At 39.4% G+C, this 23,600-nt stretch overlaps 1 protein-coding gene across 3 annotated transcripts in view; it reads right to left on the bottom strand.

Annotated features, from left to right (window-relative positions):
- Window positions 1-1,160: 1,160 nt before the first annotated feature.
- The window catches only part of RNF220 (ring finger protein 220), a 376,648-nt gene continuing 354,208 nt past the window's right edge, over window positions 1,161-23,600 (bottom strand). For all 3 annotated transcript variants that reach the window (XM_042463245.1, XM_042463247.1, XM_042463246.1), the window contains 3 exons: window positions 18,243-18,351; window positions 16,722-16,796; window positions 1,161-4,188 (listed from right to left, as the gene is read on the bottom strand). In XM_042463245.1, the coding sequence (XP_042319179.1) occupies window positions 4,117-4,188; window positions 16,722-16,796; window positions 18,243-18,351 (256 nt within the window). In that variant the 3' untranslated portion in view covers window positions 1,161-4,116. The remainder of the gene's footprint in view (window positions 4,189-16,721; window positions 16,797-18,242; window positions 18,352-23,600) is intronic.

The following is a 23,600-nucleotide window of genomic DNA, read 5'->3' as shown; positions in this document are numbered from 1 at the left end:
TACCTGGTTGAGGCATATTAAGCTGCAGAAATATAGGTTCTCTTCCTTTGCCCCACATTGCCTGGGATTCTTCAGGGCTAATGAAACAATTAAAAAACAGATCTGGAATGTAGCTCTGTAGGATGACAGAGCCAGACTCCAACAATGCTTTCCCAGGCATTGCATAACTGTCACTTGCTATTTGATGTTCTTTTGTTGCCTGTTTTATTGAATCATTTCCTGTATTGCTATGTATTTTATATGTATTATCCTACTAGTGAGGCAGGCTAACTCCAACAGGCCTCCCTGGAAGATTAACCATCCATTATGAAGCCAAGCCCTCCCTCCAGTCCACCTGCCTTGGTCCAGGCCTTGGAGGTAGAGAGGAACTGCTAGACCTTCATCCCCTTCCCCTCCACCACTCGCTTCTCCTTTTGTGTCATGTCTTTTTAGATTGTTAGCCTGAGGGCAGGGAACCGTCCAATTAGAAAGATTGTATGTACAGCGCTGTGTAAATTTACAGCGCTTTATAAATAAAGGTTAAATAATAATAATATCATCATCCTGTAGCAGGCAATCATAGCAAGAATTTTGTTGCAGTTTACTACCTTTTAGAGGACTCATGACATTCCTAAATATCACAAAGCCTTTACTCCGTCCCATTTTAATATCCTGCTACCTGCTATACTGGATCCCCTATGTTCAAGCCTTTCTGCCCTTGTCAGTGAAGCATGGTTAGAATTGTGGACCATGTTCTGCTATATTGCCTTATTTTAAGACCATTAGTTCCCAATTGATAGGCCCAGTTTTGAAACAGTTACCTGGCAGGCCTGATTGTTTTTACATCTCACTTCTTGTCTGATTCCTCCAAAGAATCTGTTCTGAAGGTTGGCGAGTTTTCTATGTTCTACCAGAAGTAAGCTGATCAAACCCATTATGGTATATCTCACGTCCAGTGAATGCTGAGCCCTGATTTGGTTCTGATTGCTGCATTGCCACCCATGTATATATACAGGAATTTTTGTACTTGTGGGGTTTTTAATTATTATTTCTTGCCTTGCAACCATCTAGCTTATATCTGATCTATGATCATAATAATAAAGTATGTATGTATAAGTGTCTACTCAAGCAACTAACACAAAGGATGAAACTAGTAAGCTAACACACGGTGGGAAGCACACTTGAAAGGTTTTATATTCATTTAATTAATGTCAATGTAGTTTACAAACGGGAATGACAAGTACCTTTTTATATAATATACATCGACACACAATCATTGACACAACTTGAATATCACCTTGTGCAGCTGGGAATCTTTGGGCATTTCTTTTCAAGTTCATTGAGGAAGCAGGAGTGGCTATGGAATTCTGCAAAATGTGCCTTGCTCCAAAAGAGGAAATGAACAACTCAGTTCCTTGCATTTTCCCTTCAGGGCTTCTCTCCCTTCCCTACTCCCTCAAGGAAAAAAAAAAGGTGAGAGATTTAACTTTAAAAATAAAGGCTAATAGTTATTTGTGGTTTACATATATTCATTTGGCATAGTAGTGGTCCACAGGACCAGAGAAAGCTCCTTGTTCTCAGTGCCAATTTGCTGGAACATCAAGAGTGAGCCCTCTCAGCATAGCCTATTCTCAAACAGATCAGGGTGAAATGTAGCACTCTATTAGATGTCCCAACAGAGACTGCTTGATTGTACTGGGCAAGCAGGTTTGGGTGTGACAGACATCCCCACTGTGACAAATTTAAGAGTGCTTAAGTGCTATACCAGTGGAGGAATCTTCTGGTTGAACAAATGGCACTCCAGAAGCTTTGTGGCTCTTGTGAACTGTTGTTGCCCATTTAGTATGACAGATTCATTATTTGTTGAAAAGAGTATTCTCCTCTCCCCTCTAACATAAGCTGCAGCTGTTCCTTCATTATGCCAGTTACTGGATTGTGGTTAAATGAGACATTGTTCAGGTGTTGTTCAGACACCATGGAAGCTCCATTCATCTAAGGGTACCAAACTATTCACAGGACAATTATGTGTGTAATGCAGTGGTGACCAAAATGTTGATAAGGGATGCTGTCCTTGTCCTTACATTTGGTGTCTAATTAGCCAAACTGAAACAAGAATATGAAGCCATGTGCTGCAAAATAAACTGAATCACCCAAAACAACAACCAGTAATTCTTTTGACGTTGGCTTCTCTGAAGCTGGTCTGATCTAATGGTGGCTTTCTAGGACTTAAATGATAGATTTAACATCAGATGGAAGTAGCCAGAGTAATTCACCTCCAAGTTAACCTGTAGAAGAACCCAATGCACTCTCAAACATCTCTCTCTGTAGCTCTTGTTTAAAAGGTGATCATCAGCACATTGATCCAACAAAGCCAGCTAATGGCAATGTCAACCAAATTTCTTGCTTTCATTTTCAAAGACTCTTAGCAACCTTGTAAAATTTTCCCTAAACAGAATGCAGGCAGCTTGTTTGGCTCTCTGCATGTATAAATATTGCAGTTGTTTGTTTTATTTTAAAATATGTAGTGAGCAGACTGCACAGAGCTCACTTTGGGGGTATTTTCAAAAGGCTTGGGAAAATGCATGTCAGGAACATTGTAGAAATACATAAGATGCTGTTAAAATGCTTCTCACTGGGGGAGGGGGAGGAATCTGTATCAAGTTCCATTATTGCCACAGTTCCAATTAGAGTGATAACAGGACTAAACAATACCACTTGCACCAAGAACCAGTACATGCTTGCTTTCTTTTCTTTTAAAAAGTGAAATCTCATGAGATGGGACATCAATACAGTAATCCCACTGCCAAAATACCAGACTGGTTGGCCATGTTAAAACAACATGCCAGAGTACCATAGCACCTGCCCCATGTTTCTGAAGGGAGATGAGAGGGAGCATCAGATTATCTCCTACTCAGACAAAAGACGACTGAAACATGTTTTCTCTGCTGCTGTTCTGCATTTACTCTCGTGGCACAAAGAACTACAGAGCATATTTCAATGCATGGGCTCACAACCCAAAGAAAGTAGTATGTTTGGTCAAAAGATGGCTTCAGTTTTCACATGACAAAACAACCAGGCTCGAACAACATTATACCAACACTGCCAGCTGCAACAGGCACTCCACTTTTTGCTGCTTCATGTAAACATTTATCCTTTTGTCAGCTGGCAATGTAGTTAAGGTCTTGCAAACCTGATCTATGTGTCCTACTTTTCTTCACTGAAAAACTGAAAATGTTTAATTGGGATAAGGATTTGATATAAATAGTTCCATTAGCTATAACTAATGACAAAAAATCCTGTTTTCCCTACTTTCCTTAGAAGGTATGTAACTTACGGGCAAAATTACAGCCATTACTTGAAGCTGTTAACTTCCTATCTGAATGAGGAAATATACACCACAGAACATTAAACCATTTATATTATATATATGTATAATATATATATATATATATATATATACTTTTTAAACTAATGACTTTAATGCCAAAACTCTGCAGAACCAAGAAAAATATGGGTTTAATGTTCTCTGCTTATTTCTTTCTCTTTTTTTAAAAAAAAGTACAACCAAAAAACAATAAAAATAAAAATAAAAGGGAAACATTAGTATGTAATGTCGGAGTCTATCCCATTTATACACAACATTGTAAACATATAATCTATATTACATGTGCTTCATTCTGCCTTTTCAGGGTATGTGGGTGTAGGCTTTTTCTCTGACTTAAAAAAAAAACCACGACTTGAACACCACAAATAAAATTGGGGAGGGGAGGAAAACACAAGTTACAGGCTATGAAAGTTCCTGCTGTGGAAGATCCAGCACCTTCTCAGGTTGACATGTCTACCAAGATGCTCCCCTGGAAAGGCTTGCAAGTTGTCCACAATAGAACCCAGCTCTTGAAGAAATGGGACAAAGTGTGGACCCTCAGTTTGTAAAAAAAGGGGAGATTCACAATAAGGATTCTGGTTTGGCCTCCTTCTGGAGTTGGCAGCGCCAGTGACAGGTCTGGAAGCAGAGGCATCGTGCGGCTCCCTAAGCCTCTAGTCCACATTTGGAGTCTCTAGTTTTGTTTTCAAGTTGCTGTCACTCCTTTCCCCAGTCCCCATTATACAGCAAGCTGGTCTGAGCAGCAATGTCCTTCATAAGTAGATGCGCCTGAGATCCCCTGGAGCAGTGATGGTGTTGCACTGAGGACACAATTTTTTGGCACCCTGTGTAGGATCAAGTAAGAGTATAGTTACAAAGAGGAAGAACAATCTTTTGGCTACATGAAAAACAGAACAAAATGTAAAAAGCAGTATTCAAAAGTTTACAAAACCACCAGAAACAGATTGTTTGGATTAGACCTCAGCCTAGGGAAAAGAAAGCCTTGTTCTTCTTTCATCACCAAGGGTGAGGGCAAACCAGAGGGAAAAGGCTGACTCACTGTCACAGCAGCATCATCATCATCCCCAATTATTTATTTATATCCTGCCTTTCTCCCAGTATAGGGACTCAAGGTGGCTAATAAAATTTAGAACAGTACACTGGCTATGGTTGGTAAGGTTGACAGGATTTGTAGTCCAACAACAGCTGGAGGACTACCCATTTCTCATTCCTGTTTTATGACTAGCAAGTGAGAAACAAGGTGAGGAAAGCTAAAGCTGGTAAAGGAGACTATCACTCATGAAATGCTTGTGCGCTCTCAGAATTGGGAATATTTTGGCAAGCACCAAGGCAGTACTAGGCAGCGAAGAGGTTACAGGTCTGGGCTGGTGAGAGCATCTTTCTACTTAATGTCAAATACTATCTTATAATGCTGAGGACTAGAACCTTCTGTGTACAATTCAAAAATAAAAAACCAGGTATGAAAATACTCAGTTCTGTGAATGCTGGAAATGCATAGCCACAACTACAATCTCTATGGCCTCTTACTCCTTTCAGTTCCAGTAGCCAATGACAGGAAACTCAAAGCCCAAGCGAGGAAAACAGCAGTTCAGATTTAAATGAAATAAGACGCCCGACACTCCATTAGTCAATGCTGCTGACAGATATAAGAAGTGGGGTCAAAATACGCTAGTTATCCAATTGACAGGTCTGATAGCAGATGATAAAAATGGCAGACAACATAGTTGTGTCAGTGTATGCTGTGGAGGCAAATACAACCTAGGAAAGCTGCTGAGAAATGCAGGGAAATGAAATTGAAAATGAACTTTGGCAACTGAAAAAGGGCCACACCCTCTTTCCATGATCCAGTCTTCTACTTGCATTTGTAAATATGCCATGTAACTCTCCAACTATAGATTTTGCCTATGCAACAAAGATACACAGAACAATGTGAAGTCAAAGGCTTTCATGGCTGGCATCCATAATTTTTTGTGGGTTTTTCGGGCTATGTGGCCATGTTCTAGAAGAGTTTATTTCTGATGTTTCGCCAGCATCTGTGGCTGGCATCTTCTCTGAAGATGTCAGCCAAAGATGCTGGCAAAATGTCAGGAATAAACTCTTCTAGAACATGGCCACATAGCCTGAAGAACCCACAAAAAACTATGTACACAGAACAGCTACTTCCACCAGGGAGAAGACATTGAACAAATAGATTATGAGATTGTAAGAAAACAAAGAGATGCTGTGAAATTGAACTACTAGGATATATAAGTGAAGCAGGAGAGTATCAGCACTTAAACACCATTAAGGCACAGAAAACGCGAAAAATATCTTGTGAAATATAGTTTTCACCAGGGTGAATAGATGGGGTATCTAGCAGTAGATCTCTTGGCTAGTCTACAGTAGATATTCAGAGATTTCTGATTCCCCACTTTACAAAGCTACACTGCCGCAATGAAGATAGCTTCATGCCCCAAATCTACAGCGCTATATAAATAATGAATAATAATAATAAATTGGTGAGAATGTATTACTGTGTGGAATGTCCACGAGTCCAGCTGAGTTCTGGTGCTCAAATCCCTATGCTTACTAGCTATGGAGCAGTACCATGTTCTTTAAAAGTCTATGGTATCATCTTCAACTTGGTGTGTTCCAGTAATATACAAAATAGATTCTGCAGGCCTGAAGTCTAGCCTCCTTGGTCTAAAAAAATTAAAATTAGCAAAGAAACAAATAATCAAGCACTATTACTTTACTCCAGATGTTTTAATTATTGTTATAATTAGGTATTTCCACTAGAGTAGGAACAGCCATTGAAAGGAATAACCAAAATCTTTGTGTATAATCAGGTTCTCTTGTGCTGAGCATTCACCTTCTTATCCTACACAATCAATGAAAAGTTTCTACTCCAGGGTTGGAGAGCCTGTGCCAACCATAGCTGAAGGTCTGCAGGTGAGAGATTCTGCTGAGCTTTTCAGCCCAGTAGATAGCTACAGCTGGTAGACTCAAATCAGGTCCACAGAATGAAGTAAACATGGATCCAACAGATTAAAAGCCAGTCTCCTCCCGCACCCTAGAACATCTGTGCAGACTTTTGAGTCATTCCTACTGACAGAAGAGCACTTTCACCATAGCCTCCCCCTGCCCTAAACCAGACAACATCAGGTTGGGACTGCTCTCTCACACATCTTACTTATACCATTTCTCGTAAGCCCTGACCCATATTTACTGCAGCTTACATCAACTCCTGAATTTTATTTTTTTTTGGTAATTATTTTTTTAAACTCTGCTCAATAAAAACAATACTGTGAAGCACATAGAAAGCTAGTACTGGATATAGGAGACTCGAGCCTGAAATCCCTGTTCAGTGGACAATCTTCAGTACAAGTTTCTATTGCTGCCACTTTTATAACACACTAAGATAAATAACAACTTTAAAGCACTTTGTATATAACAAATGGCATATGAACATTGAAGAAAGCTAGATAAAAGAAACTTAATGTGAACAATTGATTCAGAGAACAGATCCCCCTGCCCCCATACACACACATTCTACACACACAAACTGTGTCTTGAATGCCAAACTGCAAGACCTGCTGATTGCATCCAGGGATGTGGGCTGGGAGCAACAAAGGTTTAAGGCACTTGCAGGGTCATTCTTCCATTTAAACATTTTCTCAGTCCTGCATAAAACACTCGTTACATGAGGCAATTAAACAAGCCTCACACACATGCACTGGCACAGAGCCAATGAAAAAGGACTTCCTTTCCCCAACCCCATCCCGTTCACCTGCCAGCTGGGGTTACTAAACTTTTCCCTTGAAATAAAAATGCTGTGGAATAATAAGCCACACCTGTTGGACATGGAAAAAAAAATCTGAAATGTCCTCCCGCTCCTTTCATCGTGGCCCCATGGAAAAGCCTTGATGGGTAACAGCAGTGTATGCTGCACTGAAGGCCACCTCAGCTTTTCCGTTATAAACCCCAGTTTTTCAGGGTTTATAAAACCCGGCTGCAAAATGTAGCTCCGGGGCTGAAACACGGCACCAAAAAGGAATGATGAAGAGAAGGTTTTATTTGCCCCCACGCATTCTTAATTAAAATTTGGCAAGTGATTGATCTAGAATGTGGGCTAATCACTTTGGGGAGTTTGAAAAATAACGAGTACAACCCACTTTGCAAAGTCATTATATCTCACACCATGTCAGGAAGGAACACTGCTTTGAGAAAAGGGTGAAGAATTTGCTTTAAAACCTTGAAAACAACATTTGCGGTCTAAGGTAATTCCATTTCCTGGTCTATGAAAGCATTGGGAGTTTTGCCATTGGAGATTTGGGAGAACATTTCTGTGAAAAGTTAAAAGCTCATTCATGCCATATCCAAGAAAAGAACGCAGTCACCAAGATTATCTACCACCTGGAGACAGACTGCACCGAAGATTCAATCCCTTCAACCATTAGGAAACAGTACATTAGGTTTAACTTCTTCTGACTTAGTGCTCTACTTAAATTTAATCTCCAGCTTTAGTGACGTAATTACTGTCATGTTACTCCAGGAAACACTATTTCACCCAAGGCAATGTACAGATCTTTGAGTTACAGCTAGCCTTATGGCTTCAGAAATGGAGATCACCCAGACCTCATGGCCACAGCATCTGGCCTAATTTCTGGATGCTTCTGATTGGTTCCTTGTTTAGCATTTTGGGCCATCTAGCACAAGATCAAGGAAGTCACAGCCCTGAGTTTTCAAGATCTGAGCAGGGCAGTTAATAAAAAGGTCTCTTAGAGGCTCTCACTGATAGGATCTTCATAAGGCAAAACTGACTTATTGGCACATAACAACAACATGCCTGATGAAGAATTCTGGAAAATTCAAAGTCCGTGCACTAATGGCATTCCCTAGCACTGCTATCCAATTAGGGATTTACTTATGGGCGGGATAAAATCATTTATACAAATGTTTCTTTTAAAGAAAAGCGAAGGCTTTAAATTCACAAGCACTTATTGTACTCCATGCTGAACCCCTGAAAAAACAAACTTCATAGATTTTCTGCTGTAGTTTAGTCACTCCTTTTGCTTGTGATACCATAATAGGTATTATGCACATACAATATATGTGAAGGAAATGCATAATTACCTACTATGATTCAGTTGATATTTGTGGACTTTGGAGTCCGACCTAAATCCATAAACCAAAGACTTCAGGTGTTAACCAGCACCATAGTGTTTTTACTGCTAATTAGGATGTGGGCAATTTTTAAAAGAAATATTTGAGAGTTAAGTACAAATTTTCCACCAGTCTTTGATAGTGAATTAATTAATGAATTAATGTTTTCCACTAGAGAGCGAGAGAGTGTGTCTTTATATCCTCCATCAACTTATGGCAACCCCATCAATTTCATAGGGTTTTCTTAGGCAAGGAATATTCAGAGTGGTTTTGCCAGTTGTTCTGTGCCTCCAAGCCATTTCTGGCTTAAGGCAACTCTAAGGCAAATCTTTCACAGCATTTTCTGCAGCTGAGCAGGGGACTGAACCGTGATATCCAGAGTCATAGTCAAACCACTACACTATGCTAGTTCCTTCCTCTGAAACCTAGTATACAGCACTGGGTATTCATTGGTGGTCTCCCATCCAAGTAGGGCTGACCCTGATTTGCTTTCAAGATCAGACATCTGGTGTGTTTAGGTTATTTAGGCCAATCTTCCCCTAAATACATTATGTCAGAAAAAGCATACAAAATAATGACAAAAACGTCAGTGGTATCATACCAGTGAAAGAGATCCAGAAGCCCTTCTAGTGGAACTGTAGGACAAGTGATATGGCTGTAAAATCCGTGGAATTTGAATTAGGCTGGTGACAGCAGGTCTGGAGGCTACAGAGTGAAGTGGGGAGTGAATAAATAAGGGGCTTACAGTTAAGAGAGTCAATCAGGTTTAGAAATTAAGATTTCAAGTTAGCCGGAGGAGTGTGAGAGATCTGTTTAAAATATAATATAAATTATTCTGTTTTGTTATATTCAACTTCTGTACAGTAAGTATTGTGTCTGTATTATACGCTTTTGACCTTCAGGAATGCTGTGTGTTGTTTGTGTATAAATATGTATAGGGGGGAAGGGGGAGAGGAGGGAAAGAGACCGGTCAGACATGGTGTCTTCAGTGGCAGCAGTAAATAAAGAGGGTTGGTGTCCAGTGAGGACAGAACTTGCATAATATCCTGCCCAGGAACTTTGAATAATTCTAGTAGGTCTCCACAGTTGGTGGCCACAATATTGATTCTTACAATGGCTGCAGAGTGTGGATAAGGAAAAGCCTTTACTCTTGGTGGTAGCAGTGAGATTTGTGGAAGTCTTCACATATGGTGGCACTGGAGATATAGGCAGAACTTTGTATCCGGTGGGAGAAGTGGTGGGATAAGAGGCAGAAGCTTCATATAGGCTACTAATACATTGCAAATAGGATTCCAATGACAGTAGCTTGACCACGTAAACTCACTGAATTTGCAACCTTTGTCAGATGCTAAGGAATACAGAGCTCTTACACAATTAGCAGGTAAAAGGAAGGTGGGCACTATCTCTGTAATGTGAAGAAAGTGTTATGACATGAAGCATAACCCAAATGACACAAAAAGGTAGCAATCTGGAACAAACCAAAACAAATGCTTAAAAAGCACACCACTACAAATCACATGGTGTGATTTTTAAATGTTTGATTTGGTTTATATCTAGAGCAAGCCACTGAGAAGGAGAGAATTAATATTTAAGAAGTTTAGAGCACTGAGAAAAGATTTCCAGGAACCAAGTCTTATAGGTGCAAGTCTAGCAATGCCATGACTAGAAGCTTTTTTAGTTGCTACTTGTGCATTTTCAATTTATATTGATAACCACAAATGATCAGAATCTTCTGCTTTAAAAAATCCTGCACATTCAAATTTTGCACAAGATAGCAGATGCCACACATGAAACGTGTACTGTTCTAAAAAGCAGGGTTGAGTACACAGCAAACTAAATAGCTTGACGTCACATCATAAAAGGAAATCACTACACAGTGAGAGTTTTGTCACACATTCCCTGGCAGGTTGGAAATCTCTAGTCACCATCGGAAACCGATTAGGATTCTGAGAGCTTATCTGAATGGATGGCTTGCTCAGAAGGATCAGGAAAACAGGTTTCTGATTTTTAAAAATATCCTTATGAGTATGCATATGGTTATACCTGAATAGGGCACAGAAGTTTTGTTCAGATATCCTAGATTAATGCTATTAGAGAAATGTTGAAGGCTGCTAAAAGAGAGCCCATGAGGCACATGGGGGGAAAAAAGGTCATACGGTTGCTTCACCTGATATCCAAATCTCAATTTTACCTATCAATCTGGGAAAAGTAAACATTTGCAAACGTAAGTTTTCCCCCTATAATTAACAAATGTATAAGAATGTAATATAGAAATGATTTCACCACATCAAGAGTGATTAAGAATCTATATAATCTCCAAAGATATCATTCAAACAATTAACAGCTGCCTTGGATCCAATATGGGAGAAAGTCAGGATATCAGTACAATCAATCAATCAATCAAATTAATAATGTTGACAATTTTCTAATAACGGATTTTAACATATTTGTTTGGCAGAAGCCTGAAAATAATAACCATTTTGTAGATATATCTCTTATCCTGTAAACCCAGTCTCGTAAAGGCTGAACCAGGTTGTAGTTTTTCAATGCACAGCACTAATATATTTATAATAATCTCAAAATCAATTACAAGTGTGTAAGCTTCCTAATAATTTAATAAAACTCTTAGGGGGTCATTTGGAATGTTATAACCCATAATCTGTGTTCAATTAGTCTACAATATAACTCCCCCCAAATGTTTCACTTTCTCACAACTCCAAAATATATTATGAGTGTACAAGTGGAAGAAAAGGTAATAGCTGCTTCATTGTATGCTCAAGTTTTGAATATTCAACATGTAGTATCTTGCACTCCTTGTCAGCAATGCTAAGATACAGTACGCATGCTTGTTGTAATAGCAGGACTCTGGGAAGAGCTGGAAGAGTGTCGCAAGTTGTCCTGCTTTACACTGTGCTTCCAGTTCATGCAGATACTAGGAGCAAATTCTGTTGGTGTTTGAGGAACACAGTTTCTTCTATTAGGAATTTCATTTCATACACACCAGAAGAAAATGCTAATATTTACTTTGGGAAGAGCTGCTATGGCTGATCTTATCAAATGCAATCATGTGATAACCAATGAGGAATAACAACCAGCATAAAACCGAGGTCAAATTTACTCATATCTGTGGGTTGCCTTCAATTTGCTCCTCTATACAGATTCCCATAGCCATTTTTAAACATTGTTCTCTTTTGGAAAAAGAGTGGTTGAATCATTATTGTTTTAACATCATGACTCTTCCCAAGGTGGGAAATGTGAAAGCAATGAAATATTATCATTCTTATGGAAATGAAAGGGAAAAAGATAAAAAAGGACTTCATAGTTCTGTATCAGTGATGACTACTACCATCTGAGACCAAGGATGCTACAGTTATTTCTGTGAAGGCAGTCCAAGTTGGAAGACACAAAATGCTTGGAAATCAGTCCTTTAGTGGTTTCTGTGTTAGAGAACACTGAATTCTTGGGTTCAGAAACACTCAATTTTTTTTGTCTTCTTCAAGTTTTAAGAACGTCACTCCCATTTTGCTTCCAGTTTCTTTACTTATCCCACAATACAAAAGTCCAAGCAAACATAACATTTCGTCTGGTCATATAAAACACAGAAACAGAAGGAAAAGCTTGATTTTTCCCTAATGGGGGAAGAATGGCAGATCTCCAGAAATGTTCAAACATGTCAGGAAGGAAGCCCAGTGGAGCCAGCCTCCCCCCATTACTCCCATTAAGCGCAACAAATTGTTTATTGCACAACACAAGAAATATACTGCTCCTTTTGCACAGCCCATTTTCCATGTGTGCTGTTCACCCAGTTGCTCTCTGTGTTCTCCTCACTAAGAAAGAAGCTAGCTTTACACCCAGGGAAAGGTAACTTGTGGCAATTATTAAATCCATTACCCCACAGTTGCTCACTGGTTTTTCAAAAATCAACAATATATGCACATGTGCCCCTTTTGTACCCAAACTAAAAGGAGATACCTTAATTAGAACAATGCAGGTTGGTGAGTATGAAACACCCAGCCCAGCTGCCGCATGCCATTAAATTCATAAAGAGAGGGAGGGGGAGGGAAGGGCAGCCTTAACGAGATTACACACATTGACTTTGATCAAGACACAAAAGCACTAAGGCGTTCCAGGGTTTTTATTGCTGTCTTCAGGCTACATTTTAATGGTTACATTAGAAACATGCGAACATAGGCTGAGATTTTTTTTTAAGAGAGAGAGAGAACAGCGCCTGCCTTGCAAAAAGCCCGGCTTTAATAAATTGTGGGCTGTAGGGAGAAAGCAAGGGCTGGAGAACAGATGAGCTGCAACTTATTAATTGCTTCCTCTACACAATTCCCAACTCTGAACGTTCTGCATAGTCAGTGCAAGGAATGTGCAGAGTGTGGTAGAGCTCCAATTCGTAATAGCTCTTCTCATCACAAATATTCCCATAGCCAAATTTTAGATATGGATGTCATTTGCAAGTAAAGTTACTGTGTTTTGATGACTGGATGATTTTGGATGTCAGTTTTGAGATACAGGTAGGCACACATGTCTTTTAGCCAAAATATGTGCAAAGTTAATACTTGTATTATCCAAGGAAGAGACACATGTTCCAGTAACTTATGGAGTTTTCCTGATCCATTCTTTTTTCTGAGTAAAACATATTGGGGTGGATTCCAACTGGCCCTTCTTGAAATGGAGGGCTCCTTCCAGACATAGCTTCCTGTTTGTTGGAGGCAAGGTAGGGAGGTGATCTTTCCTCAATCACTACTAATAAAATTCCAGAGGGTTTCCCAGCCCCAATGCAGGCCTTCAAGAAGCACTGGGGGCTGAAGGAGGAAGGTATATAAGATGTACAAGAATCTCATATTTTCAAATAATTATTCACCAACGGACTGAATATATAAAACTTTGAGCTTTGAAATGTGAAACAGTAATTTTTTTATATAAATTTCAAAAACAACTACTCTTTTCTTTGGCCCATGAAACTGGGGAAAATGTGCTTTCCTGCCTTAATTTAAAATTGCCAGGATTACTGCATTTCAAAATAAACTGCTTCATGGGCAAGATCCAACCTATAGGCACGCGTGCCAGAGGTGGCACTCAGAGTCTTCTCTGTAGGCACGCACACTGTTGCCCAGCACAGGGTTTGCCAGAGTTCATTACTAGAAAGCCAGAGGGATGTGGCACTTTGCAATAAATAAGTGGGTTTTGGGTTGCAGTTTGGGCATTTGGTCTCTGAAAGGTTCACCATTACTGCTATAGGCCTTCAGTAAATTCACCTAGTGAATAGCGTTGTCTGGAACCAGTTGTTTTAGCTGCAGTAAATTCACCTAGTGAATAGCATTTACTGGAGCCAGTTATTTTAGCTGCAAACTGTGCTAATCAGTTCTGTGTTCTTTTTGTTTTACGGAGGCATATTTGTAACTAGACTTCTTTGCAGCTTGGATGGAAGTGTTTAGTGGTCCTGCCATCCACTTGAAGGTTTCAGACTCAATGTCTGACAGTATTTCATAACTTTTTCTTAGGCAATGAATGTCAGAGGTTGTTTGCTATTTCCTGCCTCTGCAATAAACCTACATCACTTAGTATTACCCCATCCAAATACTAACTAGGCCTGACCTTGCTTAAGTTTTCTAGATCAGTCAGGATTTGGTGCCTATTGGGTTAGGAAATGCTTCATTTATTTCAGGGAACAGACATGTTGGCAAAATACATGTCCCAGTCCCTGTCACGAAGACAGAGAGGTTGTGTGTGCATTGCAACAATGATGCAAATGTGCTATAAGTGTTATCATTTTCTTACACTGCCCTTACATTCTAATTTGATGAAGAATTGTCTAAAATGTTTTAAAGAGAAGAGCGCTTTTCACTGAGTATAAGGAAGCCCTATGTCTTACAATACTGTATACAACTCTATGTGAAAGGCATGGTTGCATCAGACACTTGTCCAAAATGGACTGCTTTTTAAAACATATTCACATATTCTATAAAGAAAAGAATGATGCAGAACTATGGAAAATGAACAGTTCATACTTCAGAGAGTTACAACCTTTTTCTCCTTTTTTGTTTTCCACTCAATTTCAGGTAAATCCCTAATTTCATCCGACATGAAAGGATGGTAAAAACACTTTTTGTTTGCTAATTAAATCTTCAAACAGATATTACGTGGTTTAAATATTTACTTCTCAGAAAAAGTTTATTTCCACATTATATGCTTACAAACTATGTTAAGAGAGTAAGCCACTTACAACATTTATAGGTCTTTTACTAAAAAAAACCCCAGAAAAGGTATTTTAAAAATCTTATGTCACAGCCATTTCATCGTGCCACTAAGGAAGACAACATCCCCATAAGATGGAACTAGAATACTCTACAGCTCATTGGTTGATTAGAATGCTGAATGGGAATGGGGAAATACAAATTCAAGTTCTCACTCAATCTTGAAACTCATTGGCCAGTCACTACCTCTCATAGGGCAGAGGTGGACAACTACAGTGGGAGGCAATTCTTATCCCTTTGGTGGACTACAGCTTCAGCTCCAGATTGTTGGAAAGTTTTGGCCTTTGGTTAAATGTGTGTTTGTAGTTTCTTTTTTGGGGGGTGGGAGTGGTTGATAGTTTTCTGCTCCTAGAAATTTTCAGGAGTGGCAATTGAGCTTTTGCAGTTTTTCAAGTAATTTGTTAAGTGACACCATTTGGAGGAAGCAGAAGACTTTTGGAGTTTGAGAGGGGATTAGATGGCCACAGATGAAGTGGATATTGCCCCCCCTGTACACAGGTTGTTGTTTTCCCACTCCTGTGATAGTGTCATTATAGGGATAAAAATAGTGATGGGGAAAAACTGCATGTGCTGCTGTAATATGCCAGGATATATATATCAAACAACCGACTTTCACACAACAATGAAAATCCAAATGGTTCAAAGCAACATTTATATAAAAAATTGTAACACAACATTCTTCAGGCTGAACATTTTATATAAACATCTGACCTGTGCTTTTTTATTTTCATATATTTACAGACCTCTTGAACAGGTCCTTGGGTCTGCCTTGCAGTAAGAAAAACCTGAGGGCTGAGATGTGTCAAGTCCCTGAATAAACGGTGCTTTGCACTATTCTGGATTTTTTTTGACACCAGCTATGTCAAAATATATTTCAAAATAATAAGCCATGATTTTGGGGAACTCTGGCTTATGACGCAGTCAGTGATTCTTCACACTAGTGGGAGTGGCTAGACCAGGGGTGGGGAACACTAGGAAGTCCAGTGGACTATTCACCCCCACCCAAACTCACTGGTGTCCACACAGTCCTGCTGCCAATATGTGGTAGAAGTAACAGGTAGGACCCCATATCAACAATTCTGCTTTAAGCAAAGCTTCTGGGAAATGCATGTCTTGATTTAAAAGAGAATAATGTTTCTTGGAGTGTGGTTCTCTTTGAAAGCAAAACAACAACAACATGGTTTTTGTTTTAACACATGATGGTGCTATGCTGAATTCAGTTGTGGAGAATAAAAATAGGCAGACTGGGTTGCATGTAGCCCATGGATTGCCTAGTGCTGGGCTAAACAAAATGAAGGTTCTGATTTGTTGTATTGTTTACAAGCCAAGACTGCCAAGACCGCAAGTCAAGATCCCAAGTTTGGATGGCATGGTAATTAAAAAACAGACGCACGCTCCCTTACATTTTCATTTGTTCTACTTCTCTCACACAAATATCCAGAGCAAACCTTCCTCCTTCAAGCCAGAGCTCCAATCAGATCTACCACTATAACATATGTTTACAATCTCATTTAAATCCTATTTCTTGAGCAGTACAAGCTTATACTCCCAACGCCCCCTTTCTATCTAACACACAAGTTAAAATAGAAATGCTTGTTGGTGGAGAACAGCTCAGGTAGCATAGCCAATTTAAACTAGCTCTCAGCTAAGGGGCAATGAACAAACAAAGTATGCTTGCAGAGTGGAGCTCCTTGGGATTCTCATTCTAACCTGTCACTTATGCTGTGGGACATAAGGCTACATGACTCTCCAACCAACTTGCATCCAACAAAAGTAAACTGGGAGATGTGATATCAGGCTAATGATGTCAGAGGCAAAAGTGAGAAGAGGTAAAGATCTAAATAAAACATGGTTACTGTATCCTGTTAATATATTGTATTGAATATTCAAATGCAACAGTACTTTCAGCTAGGATAAACAAATGTGAAATGATGTATGGGGAGCCTTACCAGAGTCCGCAGCCAGCATTCCTCACAGTGCACATGCCAGCACTGGATGGAGGTCAGGGGCATCGTGTATGAGTCCTGCAGAAAGAAAAGTGAAATATGTCCTATCACGCACACCAAGCTTCTGTGTACTAATTCTTCCATTGTTTCCGAAGTTTGGAGGGCAAGATGGAGAGGAGCTAGCACATGAATACATCTTCATTTTCACACCAGAGGCATATCGGATGGCTCCAATTCCTATCCAGTTGATAACGCATCACCTCTGGTACCACAATGGGCAAGGCATGAACCAAAAGGCATTACAGCTGCAATGCAGCCACCATTCTTTGGTCCCATAACTGTGAACAGCGGTTAAAGTGAAGGGGTCTTATGGGAGATTTTGCAAGAAAAAGTATTAAACCTTAACATAAACAGACTGCTTTTATATCAAAAAGCTCTGGAGTCTCTCTTTGTTAACTTGCTTGCTAGATTATTATTGGGACAACAAACAAGACTCAACTTGTTTCTTATTCTGTGATTCTGGTTTCTCTCACAATTAATTTAAAACTTATTGGAGAGAAAGAGAAAATATGCTGTAGGATGAATTTCTTTTTCTTTTTAAAAAAGGCAAAGGAAGAAGTATTCATCTTTTTTTAAAAGCTAGCTGACTTAGTCAGAACTGCAGGGGAGGAGACAGTTTTGCAGTTATTTTTTAAAAATCTATCTGAAATAGCTGTATTTCACAATCTGCAAGCAAACTGACATTTGGAACCAGTAAGATACAATCCAACTGCAGTTTTCAGTGGCTGTAGTTTTTCATAAAGAGTTAAAGAAAAACGGTAAATATTTTTCCAAGTGTACAGTTTGAAAGTGCATAAAGAAAACATATTGGCATTAGCCAATAAATATCTGAAAACACTTCCCCCCCAAAAATGTACTGCAAGTGCTTGGAAAGATCTGCTTCCCTGAAACTGAGCCACCATTTGGTAGGGAAAATACTAGCACCCCTGTAATCAAAAGTTGAAAGTATGGACGAACTATATAAACCCTAAGAGGAGATGTGAACAGTAGCAGACTCCAAGCCACTAGAGGGAGCTTCAGCACTTCAGTAAGTAAAGTAGTTCACTTACTGAATAGTGAAGCATTTGCCATTAGGACATAGGTAACCAACAACTTTGGAATAGTTTGACTAGTCTTTAAGCCACATGACAAACCTTCAAACAGGTATTTTGACCTCTTTCCAACAGATACTGGGAGAGAGGAACAGGGACACAAGGAGATTTGTAGGGTCAACAGACTAGGTGGTTTATAAAAACACCACCAACGCAGTTGACAAGCTGTCAACTGATGCCCCACCAAACCAGCCCACACTGAAACTGACTTGTGAACAAGAAAAAGTTGGGTCACTTCCCTAGAGTCAATGGACATAGGATAAGGCTACTGTTTTCTCACATAAGCTATGTTATGGTACCATGTTGTTATAGACAAGGGAGAGAGGTACAGAGTTATTTCCTTATTCATGACCACAACTGGGAAACTACTCACCATGCAAATGAGACATTTATAGCGGTCCCCACGGGAGAGCTGCCTTTCTAACTCACGTACGCGAGCCTTTAGCGCCTCAAACGTTGTCACTGCTGAGTCCTCTGTAATCCTAAAGTAGATGACAAAGTCAGGGCTGGCTGAGAAATAGCTACAGCAGCCAAGCCTTGAATTAGGTTTTAAAAGAAAGGCCAAGGAATAAAGTTTAGATCACATGAACATGATCCCAGGGAGTAAGCATTATATATTATTATAATGGGTGAGGGGCAAGAGAAAGAAGTGAAGGGGCACAGGCTCACAACTGGTTTCTGACAAGATTGAAATGGAGATAGTCTCCTTTTCAAGAAGATCTTGCTAAGATCAGGCCAAGCTAGCACAAACAAAACGGCATGCCTGCAAGTGGAGAGCTATACCTCTGGGGTACAACAAAACAAATCTAAGGGAGCAGCAAAAAAGCTGTTGATAATGAACATGCAATGAGACATCATTGTAAGAAACAGCTACAGTTTGCATAGAGAGAAAAACTTGTCAATGAGTGTTAAAAGTTTGTGTAATGTTTTGATAACAGATACCAGCAAGCAGTCAATACATAGTATTTGAAGGATTAGTAACACCAGAAGAGCAAACTCTAAGCAAAGTGTTCTTGCAAGTGAGAGGCAATTCTCTGTTTGTCTTCATTATTCCTACCCTCATTCAATAGTTCTAATTATTAAAAAACCCCAAATTTTGCAAATAGAATTAAGTAAAATAAATAAACTGACCCAACATTGACATTTAAATTAAGCAAACAAATGCAATTTCATCAGGATAGTAGTTCCCTTTTCGCCTGAAAATATTGCTATATTCTCAACAAAATAATACTATAGAAGAGTAGTTAAACAAGTCACAAAGATTACAGTATTCAGATCACTTTTGGTGATTTCATCATACTTTGTATCTTGTGTGAATGCAACTATCTCTGTATGAGGAGAGTATGAAGACAGTCTGAGGCCAGTCTTCATTGCTTAATAGTATTTTTATTCTGTATACTTATTTAATATAATTCCTTATGTAATTAAAATGACATCATTAATACACAAGGAAGAGGCATTAACAGGCTTGGAAACACTTCAAAGTTTGCATTAGTACAAAAAATAATAATCAAAGAATGCTTTTATATGTTTTAAAAACAAAAACAAGGTGGGAAAAACTACAAGAACAGTCCACGAGCAATGAACATGCTCTCTGGAAATGAATTGCTGGGGAGGGGGAAATGGAAATCAATTGAGACTTGTAATGGTGTATCCTGGAAAAAACATAGTTGGCAGGGTGGCTGGCATAATGGGCAGGAATACCTCCACACCGCAGCAGGGTTCCATTCGTTGACACAGTATAAGCAGAGCTGGCAAAATACTGTATGAGGTGTTCCTGTCCCAGTTACCTATGATAGTACAGCCAATAGCAGCAGGGCAGGACAGAGTAGAGTAGCTTTTGTATTGAACTCAAATCAGTATCAGAGAGAACCAGCAGGAACAACACAGCATAGTTCATATCAGCTCTCCACAAAATTGAGTATGATAACTGAAACAACTATATTTTGTTTTGTAGTTCTGATATGAACAACTGGTAGGAAGCAAGCCAGGCAACAGCTCTAAGGAAACTAAAGAACACTGCTAACCAAAGGAATTGGAAGATTGGGAAGAAACAGGCAGGCAATGATAGAAAATGGTTTGTTTATGGGAAGCTAACAGACTGACTCTTGCTGGCCAATTTTAGAAGCCTCTCAGATGATCACCCCTGTCCAGTAAAAAACGAATGAATCAGAAAAGGAGGTTGAATAGAGGCATAAGCAACAACACTCAGTGCCTGCCCAATACAACAGTCAATCAATAGCAGGGCTGTAGATCAGGGTGCTAGTTAGCTAGAAAATTACTGCATCGCCGCATGCGTCACGCTGGAGGGATCCTGGACAATCAATGAGGGAGGTATTGATTTAGTTATTATCACTTCATATGCTCCAGACATTGTTAAATATACATTTATTAACAAGGCTGGAGGGGAGGGGATACAGCACGTCTGAAAAAGTACAACCTTTCCTCTAGCTGAGCTAGTATGCCCCAACTGTATCTCGCTTCCCATATATGAACAATTCTACCAATCATTAACATGGTAGACTAGGGAGCTGATAGGGTCTAGCTAGGTGAACAGATGCCAATATCTCCTGTGTGTGTAGCAACAGTTCTCCAAAGGCATCAGTAATTACACAAGAGGGTTTCATACAAGACTATCCCTCCAGATCCATGACCAGTTAGAGGATTAGAAGCTTTACTGACAGCTTTTCTATTTTATCCTGAGGGTTAGAGATGTTTTACTATTACATTTGAAGAGACAGGGTGAAAGGGCACAACTTATTAATGGGAACAATGAATACTGGCTTTCTGCATCTCAGTACACCAAGAATGAAAAAAAAATGCTCAAACTGAAAGGAGGCAAATTTTAATACAGTACTTTTAAAATAGTTATTAGTATCAAAGTGCAAATTTTTAGACTATGCTCATGAAGGTGGGATTGATTCACATAAGTAACACTTAGAGCTAGAGGAGAATGAAAGCTAAGCCTGGAGATTAGTTACCTCCACTTGCCACAAGCCTAATGGACAGAGGACCAACCTGTCTGCTTTCCTTATTCTGCATGATGTAGTATCAGAGAAAACATAAGCATGATAAATGGAGGGCTCTGTTACATGCATATGTGTAGTTCTTGCAGCCCAGAAAGGGCCATGCCCACAAGAACTCTCTCAGTAAGTGCCTGATGTGAGAAGTGTTGTCTCAGTATGGTACTCTCTATTTTGCTTCAGAAATTGTTTGCCAGAACACTCTCAAAATCTCTCCCTCCAGTTTGTTTATTTGAAAAGAATACAATTTTCCTTCGTCTTCATAAACAGACACACTGTACATAACATTCCATAAATTTTACAACCCTACTGTTTATATGCATGCTGTAAAACACATTTAGAACTGATTATATGCACTGCCATTAAAATTTCATGGGTTATTCCCAACACCTGATCTCCTGGACCTTCCCATCTTTTCATATAATCATTTTTTTAGGTGTTTGTGAGTCTGTAAATTCATACAAATTCAGGATATCTTGTAAATAAACCATCAGCTCTGGTTCACCCTCTCAAAAGGAAGGAGATGCTACTCCTGCACCCTAAGATATAGGATTAACTTTGTGGAAATGTTCAACAGAGTAATTCCCGTTTCTAAAACAGTACAATTACGAAAATGATGATTAACTGCTTTTGGATATAGATGCACAGCAGACATTCTTTTCTAGAGTAATGGCATAAAGTAGTGACATAAAATTTAGTCTGTATGCGATACAGGAGTGGACAAATTGACAGCCACATGTATTCCCCTCCCAGTGCCCCTGTATTCCCCCACATCCTATGCTCACTTTTTATTTTTAAACAAATTCCCTACTGGACCTATATCTTGTCATGGGATGTGGGATGTGTATATAAGAGAGATAATATGGTGAGCTATACAGCATGAGGGGCCTTTAAAAATAAAGGACAGCTCTGGGGATGGGGGTTGCTAGTGGCACCCCAGCAAACACAGAATGTTTTCCTGTGGTATGTGTGCAAATACAGAAATTCAGCAGTTGATATGAAAAATATAAATCTCAAGCTTGCAATTATACAAAAAAAAAGTGTGCACATTCAGATTACTCATGAAAAAAACTGAAAGAAGTAGCTGTGTTAGTTTCTTGCTGCATAAAAGGGAAAAGGGGAGGGTAAGGGAGAAAGGGATGTAGCAACACCTTTAAGACTAATTGGTTATTAATTTTAGTATGAGCTTCTGTGGATATAAACCCACTTCTTCAGATACAGTACAGGCTGATATTAAAGCCTGGGTATCACTTTGTACCACATCTGAAGAAGTGGTTTATATCCACAAATGCTCATGCTAAATTAAAAACCCGTTAATCAAAATTGAATAAAATATTTTAACTACAGTTGTTCCTCCCTTTTTGCGGACTTGGAATCCACGGTCTTGCTCTTCACAGGAGGGACAAGTGCCCATTAATAAAATGGTGGTGCACTCCTGTGCATGCCCCATTATTTTCTATGGGACTCGAATATGTGCAAGTCACCATTTTTGTAAGGGGGTCTAGAATGGATCATCCATGAATTGGGAGGGGCTACTGTATAATGCAACTTTTTGGAGGATAGCTTGTGTTACCAAGACACACAGCTTATCACTACTTCAGTGAAAACAGTCAGATATGCAAAACAAAGATCCTAACCCTGATTCCCTTCCAGTGGCAGACAGAGCAGTTGAAGTTTAAATTATTTGTCTGCAAGAAGGAAACTTAAGGAACAACTTCATCAGCCAACCCATCTTTGAATTTTACAATGATCTCTCATGTCTACACCATACTAACTGATTAGTTCTCAACAGAGCAGACGGTAATGTTTAGCTTCAAGCAGTGGCAATTCAAAGAATATAATGGATCAAGTCTATGTAAGGTAGGTTGTTGAAGCATCACTGAACAGTCTGAGCAGGAAAATATTCCTTCTAATACCCAGGTAGGTAACTACCTATCCTGTTAGCTTCATCCTGAGGGGGGGACCTAACAGTCGTTTAGTAACTATTCTAAAGAGAACACTTCTGTATTTTTTGGCATGTCAGGTTTGCCAAATGTCAAAGAATCCCTAAGTGCATGGCATACTCATTTTAAGAGTCTTAGGGTTGCAAACAAGATTTAGGACTAGATCATGTAACCAGATTCATTGAAGTAAAGATCAGATGTTATGGCAAGTATGCAGATGGATACATAAAGAAGATGCAAGAGGAGGCAACCCCACTACTATAGCCCTTGTGCATCATCAATATTTATTTTGAAGGACTGTGAAACCCTCAAAAGTAGAGCTTCAGGTGGAATGGAGGGCTGTGGCAAGGAAAAGAAGGACATCTTGTTGTGAGTGCATGGGGATATATGGCAAAGAAAATCTTCTCTCTTGAATCCACTGCTAGGGCTTCTTCCTTTAATGGATGATCTCAACTGGTACTTAGTCTATGCTACTAATTTAACCCCAAAACCAGAACAGGGTGCCTCGCTCAATACACTGGCACAGGTGTCCACAGTCAACAGAGCTTTGGCAATACAGACCTGAGATGGACTGAGAAAATGTCCCAACCCCCCCCCCCCCCCCAATGCATGAGCTGACCATTCTGCTTGAAATAGGAATCAAACATCCCTGAAAGAAGCTGGCTTTGAAATCCTTTGAAGGAATGCTGCAACTACTCAGAAACTGGCAAGGATCTTAATATATTGTTCTCTGAGAGGAGTATCCTCCATTTTGATTAATTATGT

The sequence above is a fragment of the Sceloporus undulatus genome, chromosome 4, assembly GCF_019175285.1.
Source record: "Sceloporus undulatus isolate JIND9_A2432 ecotype Alabama chromosome 4, SceUnd_v1.1, whole genome shotgun sequence".
In the NCBI taxonomy this organism is placed as follows: domain Eukaryota; kingdom Metazoa; phylum Chordata; class Lepidosauria; order Squamata; family Phrynosomatidae; genus Sceloporus; species Sceloporus undulatus.
The sequence above is the reverse complement of the archived record's forward strand: the minus strand, read 5'-3'. Positions and strand labels throughout refer to the sequence as shown.